This window comes from Phaethon lepturus, unplaced genomic scaffold (genome assembly GCF_000687285.1).
Source record: "Phaethon lepturus isolate BGI_N335 unplaced genomic scaffold, ASM68728v1 scaffold1898, whole genome shotgun sequence".
NCBI lineage: Eukaryota > Metazoa > Chordata > Aves > Phaethontiformes > Phaethontidae > Phaethon > Phaethon lepturus.
In genome coordinates, this window is record NW_010555310.1 from 70,812 (window position 1) to 94,861 (window position 24,050).

A 24,050-nucleotide genomic window follows, 5' to 3' on the forward strand; every position below is an offset into this window, starting at 1 on the left:
TGATTGCCAACAGTGCAGCTGGAGCTACTGTTCAATGGAGCTGTCTGCTAGCTATGTATATTTGAGCATGATACAGCCTCATGTAATTGGGGTGGGGAAGAAAACCCAATCCTAGAATGCTGAGAAGTTTTAAATATATTAAGGAAAATATAATACTATGCTTCCATTTGATTGGGACCTAGAGTTTAAAATGGGATTGGCAACTACAATCAGGTTTGTTTAATATCTCTCACTAACTGAGCATAAATCTACTCAGTTAACATACTGGGTATTTCATAGGCAAATGTCTTCCCTACATTTAGTCTGGGCAAGTTCAGTACGGGAGAGAGAAAGCCGACTAAAGAAGTATTTAAGTTTCTGTGCAGACCCAAGTGCACCTCACCAAAAGCCCCACAAAGAATCTAGCACATCTTGTTCTGAGTCATTTTGTTAATGGAAGAAACTAAATTTTAATAGAAATAAAAGTGTTATATGACAGTGATAGCAAGAGTAAATCAAACCAAACCAACATCAAAGGAAACACCCCTAAGAAATTAATCTACGTTTTGTTCCTAAAGTAAAATGTTTATGTTAACATGATTTCAACAGGATCTAATTTCTAGAATGTAGGACTGTCCAGAATGGCTGAATTTGTTTGGTTTCCTCAAGCAACTGAATGCTGCTAAGGTGACAATAGCTTGGTTAATTCATAATTAATTCATACCATTAGTGGAAACACTTGTTCTTCTTGATGTAATGCTATTACTCTTAGGGTTTGTATTTTTAAATGCATGATTGGTAAAGAGAATTCAGACAGCTGGATGACCCTGTGCAAAAGAACTAACTACTTGCAATTACAGATAGCAATTGATGGGAATTATTTGCATTTACATCCAATACCGGTATGCTACCTTAACATTTTGCCACTGTCAATCACAGTGAATACGATTTGCATCTGTTGAGTAATCTCTCTAGGCTTTCTAGGCAGAAAGGACATTTGTGCCTATTTATAACTGATTCAATCACTAATGAGAGCTTAAAATTTCTTTGGACTGTCGGTGTTTGAAGATGCACTGATATTAAGTGAGACTTCTGCCTTCATTTTCTTTCTCTTAAGTGCCATGTTGCTGTGACTACATTTTCCAGAAGCGCCCCTCCTTCCTTTTACTAAACAACCTCATTTAATTGAGGGCTTATTTAAATTGCAAAACACTGCCAGTGGAATTAGTTTGGAATGAATTGACTATTTAATTGGAAAATATTTTCAGCTTATAGCTCTATCCTTGTAATATTTCAAAATCTGGTCTGGGATAAGCCATGACTCCTACTCTAGATGCAACCTCATTAAACAGAATTGACAAACACCACAGAAGGCTTTAAGAAATGCCTACCAAGTGTTGATGAAAGCTGCTAGCATTCCTGATGACAGTGGCTCAAGCAGGGGAGATTAAGACCCTATTTGTTCAGTGGTGTATGACACATAAGATCTAATACCCAATATGTGATACCTAAGTATAACCTCTTGTATAAGCAAGATAGCATGTTGTTCCCATTCTGTGAACTGTAGTCTAACCAGTTCCCAAAGCAGACTTCACGGTAACTCTGGTCAACACAGTTATTTTATGTCTCTGCTGAAAACAAAATCAGTCAGTCCCTGAGGACAAAATAAATGTATATACAGAGTTAATTCATGGCTCAAATGCTGGTAAATCATCAGAGAGACGATCCTACTGTGGCAGTGAGAGAAAAAGAAAAAAAATGGCTTGAGATGAGATAACCGTATGATTGTTCAAAGAAATGGCACTCAGCCCACCTTTTCTCCCACTTGCAAACTATGATAAATAATTCATTGACATAGCTTTAAAATTCATTGTTTTGAGAGACAATGCTCCTGCTTATCCAAATGGCAGCCAATCAAAATGTAAATAAAGATAGGTCGAAGGACAGGTTTGAGCACAACTCACTTGAGTTATGGTGATTGCTATCTCATGGCAGAAGATTTATTTCATACATATTATTCTAAGTTAATATTCCTGACAGCTCCTTGACATTTATATACAACCATTTGCATTAATGAGAACAAAGTAAGAGAAAATATTAGAAAATAAATGGGACATACCAAGAGATTTTCTGGCTTGATGTCTCTGTGCACAATGTTGAGACCATGAAGGTATTTGAGCGCACTGGCTAGATTGTAGACCATTGCACTCCCATCTCGCTCTGTATATTTTGTAGAAGATGTGATAGCATCAAATAGATCTCCTCCCTAAAGTAATAAAAGATAATAGATTGCTACATGAAAAATAATAAAGGTGAAGATATTTCACAAAAAAGCTGCATAAAATCTTCCTTTACAAAAGGCGTGCTCAAATGTCTGCTAAATAGTAAAAAAATTATTTTGTGGAACGACTATCTTGTCGCAAAGATACTAGACTGGCACTTGGGTCATCTACATTAACTTTTCAACTGCACTGCAGGCTTCTGGTGTCTGAGTTTAGGCAAATCACAGCTCTTCTCTTTCTTGATTTCATTCTATTCATCTTCCTACCTTTGATCACTCATTTAAATTACCTACAAGTACAGGCATACAGTTTCCCTTTTCTTCATCTTACCAATATAATACCTTTACATAGCAAAAAACCCAGCCCTGATTTTGAGTAAAGCCTAAAGCGATATAAATTAGCTCAATAATAAAAAGCCTAATATAACAAATATTCAGCAATTGTAATGAACTGCAAATTGAAATTTCTGCAGATATTGCAGAAATATCAAATAAGTATCGCTGAAGAGGACAAACAACATTAGCATGATCTTTTCCAACCTAAATGATTCTATGATACACCAAAGTGCAGCACCTACAGGTGATTTCTGAATGTGCCAGTTGTGCAGGCTCTGATTATGGATGCCCTGTTCCTCTTGGAATACATAACAACATGTAAGCGAGTTACTGATGCGGCATTTCCAGTCATTGCAACAAATTCTGCGTGGGCATCTCTATGGTGGTTACCCTGGATACATCTGTAGGAGTGATCTGTCTGAGCTGTGGGTGGCATTCCAAGCATTTCAATACATGTGGAAGAGAAGCGGCAATTGAGAATCTCCAGGCCAAGATGGTGGTGTATTAAAATATGTAACAAAAAAAATAATACTGTCTTAAAACCAAAAAAAGCCTCTACTATATAAAAATAACTTCTAGAAAGGATGACAAATGGGTAGGCTACAGAAATTATGAATTCAATAACTATGGACTTTCTTTACAGGTTCCCCAGGCTGGCAACCATTCTAGAGGGGACTCTTGAATCTACCAATGTTTCAGACAGAAATAAAAAGTGATGATGATGATGATACATACTGTTTATATCTGACATGCCAATCAAGCTGATGTGCAGTGACTTGTGTCACTGAGTGCATCACTAAAACTTGATGCAACTTGGGTATTTGGTTCACTAGGTGACAGCAAAATGAAGATTTTTGTTTTCTCTGTACATGTATGAAAGCAGCATCTATTTTCTGGTGAATTGGATAAGGTGAGTGAATATTTGATATAAACAAAAGAGGTGAGGTTTTTTAGTTTTAATTTTGCTGGACCATAACCATGTCAGTTTAAACTATAGAGAGTTTGTTTCTTTAAAACAAATTATTAAATAAAGGTATTAGCAAATATGACAGGAGTTCTGTCAGTAAATGCATATCGCTGTTACCCCCGCATATTGTAAACATGACATAAAATCCACTATCCGCTTCTGTCTAGACTGTGCACATTGCAAAATTACTTCAGATCTGTGTAAATAGTCTTAATTACGACATTTCATTAATATAACTGATTGACAAAAGTATTTGCATGATTAAAAATGCAGGTTGCCACTGAAATCTTATCTGATTATGTCTCCCAGTATCTTCAGGTTCCTAGATACACCTCACACTGACACAAAGAATTAAAAACAGTCATCTTAGTTTTACCTTGACCAGCTCCATCACCAGATAGAGTTCTGTTGGGGTGTCCATTTCCTCTATAAGCATAATGATATTTGGATGCTTCACTCGACGCAGAATAGACACTTCATTTTCAATCAGGTGTTCCTGCTCAGAAAAGGATGGAGGTTTATCTGAATAGACATGAAATTGCCAATTCATGTTTCCTTTGAACAGCTGACCACTGATGACTTGTTCAGTGAGCACCCTTTTTGCTGCTTAATTTATATAGTAGAGGGTTATTGTCAGATACTGGATTTTAACTTGTATTTTAGCCCAACTGTACTTCTTCATTGACTAAATTTAATTTAAAATACCGAATTTCATACACATAACCAATGGTATATCTCTGAAATAACACCCCAGAACATGTCAGCAATTCAGGAAGTGCAGATTATATTCTTACGTGGGTATTAGGAGGTGAAATTAAGTTCAGACCCCGCCCCCCGCTCCTGAGCTGGATCATTGTAACCTGCCACCCCCCATCAATAGTTAACATGTTCTTGATCCTCTCCAGCCTTCGCCTCTCATTTAGTGTAGGTTACTCAAGGGCAGATTACATAGGATTTATTTTCAAGGACTTTATTTTTAAAAAAAGTTGTGGATTATATTCAGGAAAAACATTATAACTGCTTTGGTTATGGATTTCAGTTCATTTTATATGCATACTCAGATTTACAATCTGCAAAATATGTAACAGCTCAGTTAAGTCACTGTGGCTCCAACAGCTTGAGAGCACACAGATTGAGTTTAATTTCCCCTTCCCTATACTTCTGAGGAAGTAATGGGTTTCAAGAATAAATTAGTTTCAGAATGTTTTGCCTCCTAGAACATCTTAGCACTTGGTTAACACCGGAGAGTGAAGAAAACTACATGCCCCCTTCATGTGAGGAATGATTTGCATTTTCCTTTGTAACTATTGGACTACAGATACTGTATTTAGGTTCACTGCAAAGTAAGTAACAATGCTTGCATAAAACACTAGTTTCCTGACACTTCGGCACGTAACAGATCATGTCACTGAACTTGAAACTTATTCCTGTTTAATGCACTGATTAGTAGCATGCACGTCATGCATTTGTGAGCAGAGCACTAGAAGCAGATGTGATCCACTGTGCACAGACAGTGACTGAAGATCTTACACTACTTCACCTTCTATTTCCAGGGTTATTTACGGATGCGTTGTGTTTTTGCCAAAGCTCTATGTGGCTATGTAACTCAGAAACTACATGCCATGTGTACATCTCATTTTGTGAGAGCATGGTGCGGCATATATGGGTTAAACAGTCACACCTTTGAAATTCAGTTTGAAAGAGCATCAATTGTCATTCTGAACAAACATATGACTGCTCCAAGCAAAGTGCTCTGGAGAAAAAAAAATAAACAAACATGAAGCAGTTTTGTTAAACACAATGCTGAATCTCATCAACAGACAAAAGTGAACAGCCACAGCACACTAAGCCTTATGGATGGAAGCCTGTAAATTCAAAACTAGCATTAAGAGTCCAAGCAAAAACTAGATTCTTATTATAGCTTTTCCTACCTAAAGAACAGAAAACATATTAAATTTATGGCATTCATTAATTATGACTAAGGCACAACAGCTTTACCTGTGTTTTCTCTGTTTCACTTGACTAAGCTGTTAATTGCTTTAAATAAAGCCCAGGCATAAGTAATGTTTATTTAAAATAAACAATAATAATATTTTTTTAAAAAGGCTACAAAATGTTGAGATACTGTTTTAATACCTGTCCTCAAAATGCTGAACTAATATGTAGTTAGTTATTTTCAACCACCCCACTGTTTTTGCTATATTTTGTCATGTAAAAAAAAAAAAAAATTCTCAAAATTGTTATAATGTTCTCCTGGATAGTGCAATATAGATTTCAGTCTACATCAATATGATTTATTTACAGATAAATTATTGTTTAATTTACATTTAAGCTGCCTGTAGAAAAATGCATTAGTCAACTGGATTCAAGTTTTAGGACATCCAAGATAAACTGCTAGAGAGCAGTAAGTAACATACAAGTCATGCATATTTAGGCCACATGGGTGTTTTTAAGGCAGGGCTTATACTGGCGTGTGAAATAGAGTGAGGAAGGAGTAAGCTGTAGCAAAATTTAATTACTTTCTTTGCTGGCATTCTTCCTGGACAGGTCTGCCACTGCCCTACCAGGTATAAACATCTTCCTAACAACAGTCCTCTGCTTGTACATACACATACATCTGTATGTAGCTATACAGACACAGGTTCTTTCAGAAGAGACATGTATGCATCCACGGGGTTGATTATTTTTTATTTGTTTGTTTCAAAACAGTGAGAACATAAATATGTCTAAACTCTGCTGTATAAAATGGGTTGTCTGTTGGAGACCATTCCAATTTATGATTCCTAAGCATCTGACTCAGTCAAGTAATAAAACACATTTAAAATTGAAAGCCGTACACATCACCCAAAAGTTTTCCTTTGCAGTGAAACACACTGTGTTGCCCTTCCTACAGCTGAAGAAATGGCAACATTTTAATCTCAAAAAGGCAATTCTAGCACTTTTTCTTGTGGTTATACATTTTTAAGATTCCTTTCTAAATTTTCCCTTTAATAAACCTTGAGAATATGAGATAAAGCGATGGGGAGGCAGGAACACTCATCTCCTAGCACCTAATACACAATTTAAAATCTGCAGAGATAAAACATTTCCATTTGAGGACCTCTACTTAATGCAAGTCATCACAGCAGTTAATGCATTAGTGTACAGTAATATAAAGCTCCTTACTATACAGGAATGTCATACAGACTTGCCACATCTTCCTACATGGTCATATTCAGCATTTGGAGCTCTGAATTAACACTTCAGAGCAGTTATTCTATTTAATTGACAGAAAGGATACCTTTGACTTAAAACCCTGACATGGTTGCATGCTGTGCGGCTGGAAAGACAATTTTGGACTTCTTTTTTTATTTCGAGCTTGAATTAAAAAGAAAGTTTAAGGCACTCTTTTGTTAAGAGATCTTTGTTATACAGGCTGGTAAAACTACATAAACAGAAAGAAATGGTTGTGAAAATTTATTTCCAAATCCATGTTCTGCATTTAAAAGGAGCATGTACAGTCATAAAAAGGTAAAAATAAGAGGCAGGGAGGGATGGGAATTATCTAAATACACATATAGCTGCAAATTTCCTCTCTCATGTTTTACAGATAAAAATCTTTCTAATGTATTTTGGACACATACTAGCATCTTCTTTGTTAGTCCAATAAAATAGATGACAATTTGTTTGGTTTTTACTCTATTCACTTACTACTTTTATTATTTGCTTCTTGGATATATTATCATCCTGTTAAATAGATATTCTGAAAATAGTCAGAAAACCCAAACACACCCACCATTTATGACTAATGAGCAGCTGCTAGTGCTGCTTCTGCTATTTTTCTTATACATGCAAATTGTTGTACACTACCTTTCCACAGCATTTAGCCTTGTCTATGATCTTCAGTGCAAACTCCTTTCCTGTGGATCTAGCAAGAAAAATGAGAGAACCATTATTTAGAAACTGCTCAACAAATTGTGGCATTATGTGTAAGAAATCATCATCATTGTAACAGAATGCCTTGACCCATGGAGGTTGCTGACAGAAAATTCGGACAGAATGACAGAATGGACTTGATTTTGGTTTTTGTTCTCTCAGCAGCATTTGAGCCTGCTGTTTCCCTGACTACCACAACCTAGCTCATTTTGTATATTAATCCCAGGCTCCAGCTGCAATTCATTCTTCTGTGACCTGGTACAACTCTGCCACTTCTTTAATGCAACATGCAAAATTTGTCTTGAGCCTCCCACTTAGCTTTGTTCAACTGGTAGGCTTTAAAGATAAAATCATACACACTTATGTCTAAGTGAGCAGAAGAAAGATTGATACCCTACTGGAAAAATTCAATAGGATTCAGCAGAGCTAAAAACCCCATAGTTCATTACAGACTAGTCTAAAATCCCACAGAATTTATTGGGCACTAATTTTGACCTTTTGTATTTCATTCTTTCTTTAAAGTATTTTATGGAATTCTATAGCAGTCATCTAAAGTCCCATGACATTTAAGAGCATAGTTACATACAAAGTAAAAAGGATTATGTTTTTAGTAAATATTCTCACAGAAAGGAGCTCTTGTTTGCTTTTTGCCCCTGTAAGCAATACAAATCTCCATTTCTCCAGAAGGGGAGAAAATGAGAGAAACAAAAGCAACACAAATGAGTTATCTTTTTTTTTTGTAAAAACAAGGATGACATTACTACTTATATTAATAATGAATTAAAAATCTCAAGAAAATGCTGCAAGACCCTGTTGCTACTATTTTGTGTTCTGTCAGTACCTACAGACTCCAGTGTGCATCAGAACACCACTAGCATTTATGGTAAAAAACACCGGAGGCAGTTACAGAAGCAAAAGTCAGGCATATTTTTAAACTTCCAGGTTAATTTTCACTATACTTTTGGCATTAGATACAGCTAGTCGAAATTAGTACCTTACAGAAAAAGGAACGGAATTAATGTCTCACATCCAATTTATCCATTATTGAAAAAATACAGTAGAGAATCTCTGCTCTGAAAGTGCAGCTGTAGCTGCGAGGTTGTCATAGTTACAGCCTGATCTGGTCTTTAGATGGAAGTGTTATCTAAATGCTATCTGTGAAATGCCATCCTCTTACATTATAGACCTGATGTTAAATCTATTATGAATGTAGTGAGTAATTCAGAACCACAATTTATGCGTTATACTAAATTAAGTGCATTATCTGAAAGCCTGCAAACAACTGATCAGCAAAACCCACTTAATAAACCTTCAGCACTTACGCTGTGTAGAAAGAGGAGTTAACATTCACAAAGCCAATTCATCAACCTACTCTAAATCCCTCTTGCAAATGTTCTTTACTATAGCATCTAAGAAAAAAGTCCTGCATATCATCCACAGAATTTGTGTGCTAATACCACTGCCTATCACACACCAGTATTGTCTGACAGGTTTCTGGTATTCTTCTGTCTAGCTGTCAGTGTCCATCTGTTCGCTCATGTCTTTATATACAGACATATAGGCACCCTTTACAAAAGGGACCATCTTACTCTTTTTGTAGAACAGCTGGTATAACAGGATCCTGGCTCCAGGAAACTAAGGCTTCTAAGCACAACACTATTAGAAATTAAGTATAATAAGTAATAGGAACTGAAAGACAAGCATTTATACTTGGCATTTCCTCTCTCCTTGTTATCATTAGCAACTATTGTATATTTATTTTATATAAAATTCATTAATAATGTTTCACTAAATATAAACATTTGATTACATACAAAACTAGATTTTTAAGTTTAATTTTGCCTTTTTTTTTTTTTTTTTAATAATTGGAAGGTTGTTTTTCTAGTCCAGTCCCCTCATTCCAAAAAGCACAGATGAAGTTTTGAAACCCAAGTGACTTAGCATCCCTTGTCCCATTTTCAGTGGAACTCAAGTGACTTCCAAAATGCACAGTCAATGTTCCTGAAAATAATGAGTTATCATCTTTTGCTTTTAACCTGGTATCTTTCATGAATGTTGTTCACTCTACAGATTACAAAGGATGTGTGGCCAGTTTCAGGGTGCATGGGAAAAGACTGTGAAGCAACATTCATTTGGTGCACCAAAAACTTGGGGTTTTTAAGCCATGGCAGAGGCTTCAAGAGACAAGGTATGCTGGGGCCTGATGGCATCCACCTGTCCCGATGGGGAAAACGCATCTTTGGGTGTAAGCGGGCACAGATGATCAAGAGAGCTTTAAACTAGAATCAACGGGGAAGGGGATATCAACAGGATTGCAGTAGGTAAGCCAAGGGTTAGCATGGCATTGCCTGAGGGTGGCAATGCTAGTGGGAACATTTACACTGCTCCTGGGAGCACGGAGGGTTCAGGAGCGTATCTATCCGAAATGCTTGTACACCCACACACACAGCATGGGAAACAAACAGGATGAACTGGAAGCCCTGGTCAGATCTCAGGGCTACGATATCATTGGCATTAGTGAGACTTGATGGAATGAGTTCAACAATTGGAGTGCTGGGATGGAGGGCTACACAGGCTGTTCAGGAGGGATAGGCAGGGCAGGCGAGGTGGAGGTGTTGCACTATACATAAGGGAGAAGTTTGATTGTACAGCCCTTACAGTTAGTGATGATGTAGTTGAGAGCCTCTGGGTGAGGATTAGGGGGATGGAAAACAACGGAGATGTTGTAGTGGGTGTCTACTACCGGTCGCCCAGCCAGGATGTAAGCACTGATGAGTTATTCTATAGGTAATTAGGAGAAATTTCTGCATCAGTAGCCTTTGTCCTTACGGGAGATTTCAGTTTCCCAGACATCAACAGGGAATATCATACTGCTGTGATGAGCAGGTCTTGGAAATTCTTGAAGTTTGTAGGAGGTAACTTCTTGTCACAGGTACTCAGTGAGCCAACTAGGAAAGATGCCCTCCTGGATTTGCTATTTGCGAATAGAGAAGGAGGCATGGGGGATGTGATGGTGCCACTGTCTTGGACACAGTGATCATGAACTGGTTGAGTTTAAATTTTTTGGTGTAATGAGAAAAAAGGACAGCTGAGTTGCTATGCTGGATTTCAAGAAAGCAAACTTTCAGGTATTCAGGGAGCTATTTACAAAGTACCCTGGGAATCTGCTTTTGAGGGCTTAAGAGTCCACGATTGTGGGTCAGTCATTAAGAATCACCTTTTAGAAGCACAGGAGCAGGCAATCCCAGTGTCATAAGTCAAGCAAGTGGGGAGAAGACCAGCTTGGCTGAACAGGAAATTCCTTGGGGAGCTCAAGAGTAAAAAGAAATTGTATGATCTCTGGAAACACGGCCAGGCTTCGCAGGAAGATTACAAAGCCATGGTTCATATATGCAGGGAGAACACACGAAAGCACAAAGCTCAATTAGAGTTGAGACTGGCCAGTGCTGTTTCAGGTTAACAAGAAGGGCTTTTTAAAATATGTTAATAGCAAGAGAAAGTCTAAAAAAAAAAACATTGGACTGATACTTGTTGAAGATGGTCATCTGACTAATAGTGATGAAAAAAAGGCAGAGGTATTCATTGTGGTTTTTGCCTCAGTCTTTAATAATACTGATAGACCTTGGGCTGCCCGGCTGATGAAAAGGGTGTGAAGAAATGCAGGGAACTACAGTCTAACTTCAGTTCCTGGAAAAATTATGGAGAAGATTATCCTGAGGGCATTTAAAGAATAATGCAATCATCAGGCACAGTCAACATGGGTTCATGAAGCGAAAGTCCTGTTTAACTAATATGATATCCTTCTATGATAAGGTCATCCACCTAGTGGATGAAGGGAAGGTAGGTGATGCAGTCTTTCTGATTTTTAGTAAGGCTTTTGATACTGTCCCTCACAGCATCCTTCTGGACAAGTTGTCCAACTGTGGGATGAGTGGGTTTACAGTGTGCTGGGTAAAGAACTGGCTGAAGGGCAGAGCTCAAAGGGTTGTAGTGAATGGGGTACATCTGGTTGGTGACCGGTCACCAGTGGTGCTTGTCAGGGTTCAATTCTAGGGCAGTCCTGCTCAATTTATCAACAATCTGGATGCACAAGTTGAATGCACCATTAGCAAGTTTGCTAATGATACAAAACTGGGAGGTGCTGTTGACTCTCTTGAGGGACAAGAGGCCTTGCAGAGGGATCTAGAGAGATTGGAGCATTGGGCTATGATTACTGTGATGAAATTTAACAAGTCTAAATGCTGGATTCTGCACCTAGGACAGAGTAATGCTGGGCACAAGTATAAATTAGGAGAGGAGTGGCTGGACAGCAGCCCTGCAGAATGGGATGTGGGGGTGTTAGTTAAAAGCAGGCTCAGTATAAGTCAGCAGTGTGCCCTGGCAGCCAAGAGGGCGAACCGCATCCTAGGGTGCATCAAACACAATATAACTAGCTGGTCAAAAGAGGTGTTTATCCTGCTGTATTCACCATTGGCGTGGCCTCACCTTGAGCACTGTGTGCAGGTCTGGACTCCACAATTTAAGAAGGATGTTAAGGTTCTTGAATGTGTCCAACACCAACAAAGCTAGTGAAAGGGCTGGAAGGAATGTCCTATGAGGAATGGCTAAGAAATTTGAGCTTGTCTAGTTTGGAGAAAAGGAGGCTGAGGGGTGACCTCATTGCTCTCTACAGCTTCCTGAAGAGGGAAAGTGGAGAGGGAGGTGCTGATCTCTTCTCCCTGGTATCCAGTGATAGGACACGTGGGAATGGTTCAAAGTTGTGCCAGGGAAAGACTAGACTGGACATTAGGAAGCGTTTCTTTACTTAGGAGGTGATCAAACACTGGAACAGCCTTCCTAGAAAGGCAGTTGATGCCCCAAGCCTGCTAGTGTTTAAAAGGCATTTAGACCATGCCTTTAATAACATGCTTTACTTCTGGTCAGCCCTGAAGTGGTCAGGCAGTTGGACTAGATGATTGTTGCAAGTCCCTTCCAACTGAAATATTCTATTCTTTTTCACTCAAGCCTCTTAAGTGTAGCTTGTGAAATGGACAGAAACCCAGTTGCAACTCAGCTGGTTATATTGCCCTATGTGTCCAACACCAACAAAGCTAGTGAAAGGGCTGGAAGGAATGTCCTATGAGGAATGGCTTTGAGCTTGTCTAGTTTGGAGAAAAGGAGGCTAAGGGGTGACCTCATTGCTCTCTACAGCTTCCTGAGGAGGGAAAGTGGAGAGGGAGGTGCTGATCTCTTCTCCCTGGTATCCAGTGATAGGACACGTGGGAATGGTTCAAAGTTGTGCCAGGGAAAGACTAGACTGGACATTAGGAAGCGTTTCTTTACTTAGGAGGTGATCAAACACTGGAACAGCCTTCCTAGAAAGGCAGTTGATGCCCCAAGCCTGCTAGTGTTTAAAAGGCATTTAGACCATGCCTTTAATAACATGCTTTACTTTTGGTCAGCCCTGAAGTGGTCAGGCAGTTGGACTAGATGATTGTTGCAAGTCCCTTCCAACTGAAATATTCTATTCTTTTTCACTCAAGCCTCTTAAGTGTAGCTTGTGAAATGGACAGAAACCCAGTTGCAACTCAGCTGGTTATATTGCCCTCTCTCAGTTTTTGTAACAGACCTGCAGTGTTTAAAGCAGTAGGGACATGATTACACACTGATGTGGTAATCAGTCAGGTTCCTCTGGTCAGGAACCAGAGTTTGTTGGCAGAAACTGTTCAAGAAGAAAAAAAAAAAATCAAAACCTTGGAGTCTAGACATTAACACTGACGAGAAGCATTACATTAAACCTGCACATGCAACAGGAACTTTTTTTGAGCAGTAATTGTAGCATATTCAGATCACATTTAGCCATTTTTTTCTTTATCAGCACTGTACTCAGCTAGTATCTCTAGGAGCTGCCACCTCAGTCTTTATTCCTTACTCTATAAACCTTGCATGCTTGTACATCGCTTTCTCAAAAAAGTATTAAAAAACAATTGTCATTTGCTGCCATAAACCAGAAGGGCATACTAGACCATTTTGTTACATACCACCTGCCAATATTACTCTCAGTAATGGAGAGAAATAATCCAGATACAGTATGAAGAAACAATTGTCTTGAGAAAAAGCAATAATGTCTGCAGAACGTTATGGATTGTAAGATCTGTTCACCTGTGTTTCAGTAGAGGAGGCCCCAGGTTCAGCTGCAGTACCCAACCCTTTTGGCCCATTCAGATGACTGGAATGAGATGTTTCCATTCATAATTATCTTTCTTTTAATTTAAATAAAACCACCAGATGAGGATCAAATAACAGAAATTGTTTCTGTAACTTTCATGGTTTTACAGACATTGGCTGAATTTGCCCAGTATTTGTGTACAAGTAGGAGATTCCTCATAATATTTAAGAAGCTGACATAACTCTCAGACTGATGAAGACAGCAGAAGGTGGTTCTAGAAAATACACTGAGAAAGTGACAGTCTGTTATGTTTGCACTAGCAGCAAAGTGTGACACACAGCTTGTGGAGGAAGAGCAGTAACAGCACAGGTCTGTAAAGGCACCCTGTCTACCCCATGGGGAATCAGGCACAAGAATATTTTAGAGTCTGGAATATTGAAGGGCTGATTCACAAAGTCTCTGACTACTCACCACACTACCTCGCAGAAGAAGCAAGCACAAGGGAATGAGTAGCACTGGCTAATGGCCACCAACTGCATGCCTTTAAGAATACTTTGACCACAGTACACTTAAAGCTGTGAAAAATCATTTAAGCAGCAGAATTGCTCAGGCGGAAGGGTGTGGGGGGGGTTGTTGCTCAAAGACTGTTTAGATGCTACATACAATTTCCTGCCATCCACAACAGTCTGTTGTGTGAGGGGATTTCTTGAAGATCTGTTCCTTAAGAGCCTCCATTAGAAGGTGATACTTCCTTTAGTTTTTGCGTTAAAAAGCCATGTTCCTCTGCTGCTCTCATATCGCTTAATGGTGGAATAATACACAGGAAGCTCTGTGTGTTTTGCTATGCCTACTTCTCCTGAAGTGTAGGTATATCTTTGCAACTGCTCTTTGGTTTAATCTCATCACATTTTCTATGAAATTATGCTAACGCAGAGGGCTTTATCCCATAAAATAAACAGCAGTACCAAACAGTTTCTTTGCTCACCGTTCTACGCACTCCTTTACAACAGCAAAATTGCCATCACCAATCACCTTTCCCACTTTATACTTCTCAAGAATGGTAGATGACCCTGAGCACTTGCTTCCATTCACACCTGCAAAAGAGCAAGGTCAATAATGCAAGCTGAAGAGAAGCGTCAGCAGGATGCAATATATCCCCAATAGGTTCCACAGATACAGAACAGTCACAAATGCAAAACAAAACTTAAAAGTAAGCTGTTTTCTTCACAGATTATTCCCTTGTTTTTATCTCAAACGTAAGAAAGAACAAGATAAGACTAATCAGAGTTGTTTGACCTTTTAACACACAAATCAAATATTACTATGTTCTTGTCTGGACGTATTCTAAAGGTAATGAATGCAGTTAGAAGTCCTTAGTCTAAATATTTTTTGAACTCAAAATACTTTTTTTGAAGTATCTTTCTGCATACTCAAAGCAATAATACAAATAAAATTAATCTATGATGCATGTAAAAGAACCAAAAGTTTTATCTGCTGAATTTCTTCAAGTTCCCTTAGCTGCTGCTGAAACATCCAAAATGCAAATAAGTTTCATAGCTGCTTATTTTTAAATTAAAAAATTGACTTTAAAATTAAATTTAAAGATAATAAAAAAATAACATTGCTTTAAAGAGATAAGGAACGAAAGACTAAGTTTATATAAGGTCATTTGATGGGCTAGTGGTTCTTCCTGAAGCACATGTGGTCTTTTGAGGAGGGCTCACTTTCAATCCAGCTACAAACACATTTCTGGTGATACTCTGCAGGTCATGTTCCAAATCACATGAATTCCCAATAGTGACTATTGAAAAGCAAGGTCCACTAATATGCTACCACTTGACCAAAAAAAGAACACTATTTATTTCCTAGCTTTACTGCCTTGATGTAGAAAATACGATCACAATTTTTCCAAGATAAGGTTGATGACAAGGTATCAAATATCTCAGAACAAAAAATGATTTGGAGTCATCAGAAGCCATCTAGAAGGCTAAACGAACTGCCACCTACAACAAAATTTTTGCAAGGATTGTTACCAATTATTGGTGTCCTACCTTCAGGGCTCTGGCAATGGAGTGATTCAGGTACACCATTCACATTGGAAGAAGATCCACCATGTGGAGGGATCTGTGAAAGTACATAAGAACTTATTATTTCTGATGCTAAAGAAATCACAAGAAAAAGTCAGGCAAAAAACCAGCAAAGTTAGAAAAAAACACCCTAAAAACACCTATAACAGAGGCTGTTTACTTTTTTACTCCCATCTTATTCTTAGTCTTGCTTTCTCACGGTTCATCATCATTATCATACATCATTGTCACTTGTACCAGTTTAAGATTCAGCCCTGCTATTCCCATTTAGAGAAGCAGTTGGACAGATTTCAGTAAACAGCAAAGAAAACTCCCTCCAGCTACACCAACTTCCATCTAAATCTCTTCAGATTAGCACTGAAACATGCTAGAAAGGTAAAGCAGAGATGTTTGCATGGCCCGACTAGTTTTCATTTAAAGAAGAGAATTTTGGCATAGGTGGCCGAATACATCTACAATAGTTAGATTTGCTTGGTAATCTAGCGGTCTATATTTTATGTTATTACGGATGTGAAGATTTATGACATCTACAAGCATTTCAAGTTAGATGTCTGATACGCATCCAGACACAGATCCAGTTTTAGTAACTGTGACACTGTGTAAAAAAGAAATATCTAAATTATTTTGAAAGATAAAGGCTGAAAAAAACTACTTTTGCTGCACTAACAACTTAATTGGTACTCGATATAATTCTTCACAATTCTACTTGAAGTCATCCTTTCATGGACATACAGAACAATCAATTTTTATTTTAAAAAGGGGTGAAGGCATAGGAATGAATGCCATAAATAGTAAAACGTACTGGGTGTGTTCTATGCACCACTGTTTTATAAGCTCTCCCATTACAGTTAAATATAAGGATGCTCTATGAAATTAAAATACATTTTAAATTATCCCCCCTCCTCTATGTAACATTTCTTGCTGTTCTGAGCTGAAGCTCCGTATCTTGTTTTCTTCATGGGCTATTATAGCAATTCTCACCACTCACCACATAAAGGATTAAAATGCTTCTCTGCCTTAAGCTCAGTGTCTGTTGAAATGGCTTTGCATGACACCAGGAATGCATATACAGCATTTTCTGTTTTAGCTGACATTGTCTGGTTACACTGCTGAATATTTTAAATCATTAACACTATTGTCAATAAAAGAACTGAACTGACAGATAGGGATATTGTCTAAAGGCTCATGAAATGCTAATGAATGCTTAAGTTTCTAGTGGCAGCTGAGCTGTCAAATCCGCTAAAGGTACAGTAACTAGAACCTGCACAACTTAATTTTGCAGAGCCTCTAAAACAATGATGTGTACTATCATTTGGCATAGAAGCAGCATCAGACAGCAACCAGTCAAGCTACTACTATGCTCCTTGCTAATAACTTAAAACCAGGCTGTGTTAATGCTGCCATCTTTCTGAGTTATCTATTTATTTAACAAGGATCAGGAACAAGGACATTGGGGTTAAATGACGTTTGTGCAAAATCATGAGTCAGTCTCTTAACCAGTCAGTCACATTTTCTTCAAGCATGCAAAGTATTAGTCATCAGCCAAAAATACTAGTAATCTATTTTGGGTCTTCAGCCTTGTAATCAGGTCAGAGGATGACTGGACACATTCCTTCTTACCACAGTATTTACAAGAAGCAAACAGCAACAGGAAAAAAGATAAAAGGAATATGAAAAGAATCTAATGCTGCTGTTGTGGCTGAGGTGCTAAATCAGAATTTGAAACGGCAGGTTTAACCTTAGCTCTGTCACTAATTCACCGCACGGCTCTAGATGTGAGAGACAATTCACTCTACAACAGAGATTGCTTGTAATTTGGGTGCTGTAGGTCTGTGTCTCAGTTCCTCAGCAGCAAAATCAGTCCAGTCTTTCCTACTGCGTCAGAGCACAGTAGAAATAAACTCCTAAGATGTCTGCAAGGTGCTTGACTAGCCAGAAAAGGTGAGGAGGAGGTAGCAATTGACAATAAGTGACATAGAATAGTGATTTTTATTACTAAAGTAATTTTCTAATCATTTAACTACTCAGTGACATATTTAGAACATCTTGTACTGTTGGTATCCCAACAGCTGCAGGTATTTTGAAGGTGAAGTAAAAATTTTGGATAAGCAAGCAGACTTGACAGGTTCCCTAGCCATTCCTGAAGTAGCAAGGAGAAGAGAAAAGGATGTGTGTTGCTTTCATACTACACTAGTGAATATGGATGGCATCTACAATCACACTGCAGATTAGGTTTTGCAACAATTCCTCCTCTTGTATTCTAGTCCACACAGAACTACTGCTCTCTTCCAACACTGTTCCCCTTACCCATGACAAATTCAGAGTGCACAGGTCTCAAAATCCACCCTCTCACATACACATGCAAGTCCTAGAAAACTCAGACCTGAGGCAGAATTTGATTTTTTGTTTTTAAAAGCTCACAGAGTAATTTCTTCAAATAAAACAATCACCTTAGAATGTGGATGCTACTAGCCAAGAACATCTTATGCCGACAGTCACTACTGTTCCATTTAAACTTTATGCAATACAGAATATAACAATTATTGTTTTTACTTCCTTCAAGTTGCCTCCCTGCAGGTAATTTCAACAGCACATCCCAGAGCCAAAGGCAGCATACAAAACAGTTGTTAGAGATACTGAGAATATCTTGGTGAACACACCGTTCTCAAAACTAGTTGTATATAGTTTTATAGATTTAATTAGAGATGCTCTAAAAAGTTACAAAAGGTACTGAGCTGAAAAAAGCTGCCCAACTGTTTTGTTTTCTTCACATGCTGAACTATTTTCTGTGGAATAACCATTTTTCAGGTTCACAAAGATATCTAAACACATTTCTCTATATTTTATATTATTTTTTACAGACTGACTGTGACTTTAATCACCCAGTTTATCAACATGACACACGGTTTTGTGAGAAACACTCACATTAGATCTGTCACATCCTTAAGCTTAACACACCTACTTTAGTACACAATGTGCTTATTACACCTTGATGTAACACCTAAGGAACGGGTATTTAGCATTCCTCCTTTCACCTCTACTAATACCCAACCCATTAAAAACTCTATTTTATACTTTGCACTGTAGGATTTTTCTTTTTTCTACTGTCTTATATATCCAATGTATAATGTGCCAGACAGCTGCATCCTGCCAGATTCTGTGTATTAGGTTTTCCACTTAAGTTAATGATAAGAAATTGAAAGCACAAAAGAAAAGAATTTCAAAACAAAAAAATTAAAGGCCTTTAAACCATCACAGAGTCCAAGAGCATTAACTGAAATGGGTATGAAAATGCAAGGTGATATATAAGTAGCAGGGAGGGACTGGCCCAAGATTCCCTTAAAATCTGGATCACAGCATAAGTCAGTGACTTGTGAATGAAAAAGCAGCAGCTTGACAGTCATTTTAATCAAGCTACATCTACTGGCCCAGTAGCAAAGATTTTTAATAAATGGTTTGAGTCAAAATGCTACCAATATACCTGAAAAAATGTAAACATAGTGTTCGTGTTTAAAACAGAAATGTGCAGTGACATAAGAAAGTAAACCCAGATAACTACACATCTGCTGGGATTTTATTTTTTCCATCATGAGAGTGCAAGGAAGAATCCACAGATAGAAACCCATATTCTCTTAAAGTGGAATGGTACCTTGGTTGTCAAACCTTTGCGCTCAGGATTAGATTAACCACCCATGACACAAACATTGGAGGAAACATTTGGGGCTTTTTTTTGTATTGAAGGAAATACTTAACTTCTTGGCAGCTACATGGGATGGTGCCTTCTAGAGCACCCATCTAAAGGTTTCCTGTGTCTGTCCTTGCCTGTCTGGACAGAAATGAAGGACTTTTGTCATCAGGTTGCTAGGCACACAATGTCCTGTACGCATATGTGCAAGTGCTTCTTTGACTTCAGACTTCCTATGGTCGATTAACATCTTCACAGCATGTCTAAGATGCACTAAAGGTCCTGCCCTTGTCCTCCCACACATTCATAATGTGCTGAAGAGACTCTGAACTGCATGGTATACATGTACGTACACACACCCACGCCCTTGTGTCTGGGAAATTCCAGACACAAATATGGGACCCCTAAACAAACATTACTGTTACTATTTGGAACCTGTAATATCCTCAAAGAGCATCTAGCCTAACTTAGATAAAGAATGTCTAATATTGTTAACTTTTCCTTGAGTTCTGATCTGGCACTGCTGTGGTAATCTTTCATCTGAAGGTTAAGAAGAGAATGTGAACTCTCATACCTTCAGAAAATCTCTTTGATATTCTCAAAGAAGCTTTCTCTGTCTTTATAAAAACATTCAAACTGGTGATGACTAACTGTACACTATGACTGTTTTAATGAAATTGTGAATTAACTGTTTGCAGCAGTATTCTCTGAAATCTGGGGACGCTTTCATAGTGTCACTGTAATTCTTCCTCAAAGACTGCAGTAAAAAAGGGCGAAAACAGTGAGATGATGTTAGTATTTATTATTATAATGCTTAATAGTAACATAATCTGTAAGACAGAAACTTTGTATTTTTTAAGTGATACTTACCTAAACACTGCTAGCAACCCAACTATACCGAGAAACTACTTGTAACAATACAATAGCCAACCAGAACGTAATGATTTTGCTACCATGAATTTCAGCATCCATGGTATGGCATATATATAATGTCATGCATTTTATTGCACCGCTCTGGAAACACTGAAGAACCACATAAAGATTTACCCTTTTTCTAACGAGATGAGTCGCATCACATTCCATAAAGCGTTTAGCAAAACGATGCCAAAGGTGAATGGACTTGTCACTAAGTGCAATACCTCAGTTTCCCTATCAGCACAATTTAGCCAACGCTTTTTATTCATTGAGCAAGAAAGATGCTGAACTGTAAATTCAACAAAGGCACCAGTTAAAGAATTCCTCTAAGAACTGCTATTGCACCTGTGTCACTAGGTTGGATAACTGCATGTAAATATTCTTAACGTGTAACTGCTAACAGAAGCACATGTATACAAAGCTGAAGAGATGAAAACCTTAACAAAGATAGGCACTAATCCTTCAAATCACTTAAGCACATGTTTTACTTTAAGTACATTAACATCCTCGTTGAAGTAAAAGGGACTAGTCAGTAGCTTAAAGTTAAGCAAGTGCTTAAATTATTTGTTGGATCAGGTTTTAATGCCCTTTCACTTTGGTCATTTGGTCAATCAATTGAAAAAGTAATACTGAAACAAATTCAAACACAATTCTATTTAGCATAACTGGGAATCTAAGAAAGGCCTCAACTCTAAAGCTTCTTTATTTGTACAAATTTTTTTTCTTTTTAAAAAAATGACAAGACTTTGTGGTACTTAATTACAGGAGGCAACAATAAAACACATCCAAGTAAGCATAAGGAAGCTATGACACTACTTTCCAAAATCTCATATTTAATCCAGTCTCTGGATGATTTTTATGGTATGAAGTGTACATAGTAACAGGTGTACTGGAAGAGCTAAGAGCCAAAGAACCCCAAACAGCATTGCATATCTGTGTATCTATAAATGCACACTTAGAACCAAGGAAAAAGGTTAAACCTTTCAATTGTCACCTGCCTACAGAACAGCAAAAGGACTCCTCTCAGTCAGTTGTCCTGTGCCGCCTAATGCACTATTACCATTATTTCTTAATCCAAGAACATGTTGTAATCTCTATGGAAAAGTTAATAGAAAAATAAGAAACTCAGCACATTTGCTCAAAAAAGAATATCGTACAGTCTTTTACTTCATGCCCGTACTTGTTAACTTCTATAGCTAAATCTTTACCTTGAAACAAACCCTCTGCAAACTGAAACGCTTAGTTACAGACTAAGATTGTGACATTAGAAATAAACAACTTTAATAAGAATACACAGTACCATTCAATTAGGTGCATGGTATCCATATTTGTCACTTACTGGAATAAAAGCATTTATTTGGAGTTGTGGGAAAATTCTGTAGTATTTATTGTTCTTAAGCCATACCATAAATTCCTTACTTCAATAAAATCTCAGACTCCAGTACAATTTTTTAAAAACAATTCTGCAAGATTGGTACGTTGGACAGCAAACTGGCTTAGTGTATGTACTGAAAAATTAATAGCACAAGGGCACTCCGGTTGGAAGAGCTAAAAAGGACGGAAGGAAAGCCCTTCTCTTTAAAGATAAACTGTTCATGAAAAGTGTTTTCTGCAGGGAGTTTTCTGTGCCTGAGCGTATCACTTCTGCTTGTAAAGTGTTGTGAAGCAGAAGAAATCCTTGGGGACTGAAGAGACTTGACTTTTCCTTTAAAGTGGCATTTGGAGAAGATGATGTAAGACTCAATGTCTGAGACAGAAAAAATTGCTGCTGCAATCAGTATCTTTTGCAAGTTTACTGCCTTGATGACTAGCACTATCATTTAAGCTCTACGTTGATTGCCAAACTTCAAAAAGCTTAGCCAAGTTCTATCTATAGTCAAATATCTTATTTGCTCTGGCTTTCCAAACAACACAGTTTTTAAAGTACAATTCATGTGCAGCTACTCCAATGGTCTGCTCTTTACAGGAAACAGAAACCATCAACCTTGATTTGTTCCCTTTTCCTGCTGCCCCAAGCTCACAGAAAAACATTATTAAGTGTTGCTGTTTCATGCTCTACAAAAATAAACATATATGATTTCTACATGACAAATCAGGCAAAATATTGCACTTTCAAAGCCAGAAAACTCAGAAATGTACTTTATTCTTACACTGTCTGCCATGGTATTTATATCCACATTTCCATTCAGCTGTATGCATGGCACCTTCTTTATACAAGTACAAGAACTTGTCTGCGTAGCAATGCAGTCTTAGCAACGAGGAATTATTTAACAATAGGGAAAAGCAGTAATCACAAAATAATAAAATTCGTCCCTGCTTTCCCGCTGTTTTCCTCATCAGGCTGGCCAAGATCAATCCTACAAAAATAATAATGAGTTTCTTAAAATAATCTGTTTTTGCGTAAAGCCATGCCTCCCTGTTACCGGTTTTATGTTGATACTTTACCAAAATGGTCATTACTACTAGAATGTAGTCAAGAAACAAGGGTCACTGCAAAGTGCACTTGATCCTTTTGGAATTTATCCTGAGATTCACCAGATAACTTTCCCTATCTTTAGTCTCAGCAGCATAGCTGGGATCCTCCTACTGAACAGATGCATCCTAATGGGATAAAACAAGAGGTGCTCACTATTTCAAGTAACATGTCAGCTCTGAGATGATTCATTTGGTTTTGCTGTTTTCTTGGCACGAAAACCCATTAGTATCCAGCATCAATTAAATTCCAAAATGAGTAAGTGCAACAACCTACGTCAGTGAAATTGTCAGCGAAGGGGAAAGAGGACGTGTCTGCTTTACTGACAATTGCTTGTTACTATCAGAATTATCTCTATCTTAATGGAGCTTTAATCGGCTAAAAGCAGACAGGACAGCATGGGGATGAAACGAACCAAAAATCTAGTTTCTAAACTTATAATTTCATTAAAGAAAGATAAAAGAGCATTTGTTAAATATAGTGAAGACCAGCCGAGAGCCTCAAGTCCATTGACTTTGGTGTCCTCTACTGTAAGTTCTATAGCAGAGCTGTCCAGACAAATTTTAAAGACACACAGTTCTACTCTTCAATGTCAGAACTATTACTGCTCTTGAAAATGCTTTATAGGGGAAAGGCCAATCTATGTTGCTTTGGACAAAGAGAAGCTATGGGATGGTATAGCTTAACAACATAAAGGCAGAGATCAACGCTGAATTGCCACAATGAACCAAACAACTAAAAATATATTAGAATTAAACAAATAAATAAAAAACTTTTTTCAGAATTATCACAGGAGCATGGCAGAAATCAGTGCCATACTCCTTGCAAAACAGATAATGGCTTAGTAACAATTAACATGTGAAAACCCAAATCTAAATCTTATTCAAATTATGTCCTTTAACTGGTCTCTTAATTGAGAAAACAGTTTTCCGCAGAATTATGTGGCCTCTTCACAACTGTAGTGTTCACCAATGGGAGCTACTACTTGATCAGAATAATCACTGTGAACCATCCCACTGTGCTTCCAGAAAGGCTGCTGCAGTTGATGAATTAATAAGAAAATTCTCCTTGAAAGGACAGCTGCACAAATGCAGCAGTAATATGCTCAACTGTGCTCCAGACTGTTACTTTTATTTTACTGAGTGAAAGGCACAGAGCAGCCTCTAAGAACTGTAAATACTAACAATTTTTAAGTGGGAGAGGAAGAGAATTCTCTTGGTTCAAAAAAGAGAAAAATCTGCAAGACATCAGGCTGCTCCCAAAG

The 24,050-nt window shown here is 37.8% G+C and overlaps 1 protein-coding gene across 1 annotated transcript in view; it reads right to left on the bottom strand.

Moving 5' to 3' along the window:
* DCLK2 (doublecortin-like kinase 2) overlaps window positions 1-24,050 on the bottom strand; it is a gene marked incomplete at its 5' end in the record, with an annotated part of 88,894 nt that overhangs the window by 11,656 nt on the left and 53,188 nt on the right. Inside the window, 5 exons of the mRNA XM_010292100.1 lie at window positions 2,099-2,245; window positions 3,940-4,059; window positions 7,413-7,470; window positions 14,612-14,720; window positions 15,678-15,750. Coding sequence (XP_010290402.1) covers window positions 2,099-2,245; window positions 3,940-4,059; window positions 7,413-7,470; window positions 14,612-14,720; window positions 15,678-15,750 — 507 coding nt within the window. The remainder of the gene's footprint in view (window positions 1-2,098; window positions 2,246-3,939; window positions 4,060-7,412; window positions 7,471-14,611; window positions 14,721-15,677; window positions 15,751-24,050) is intronic.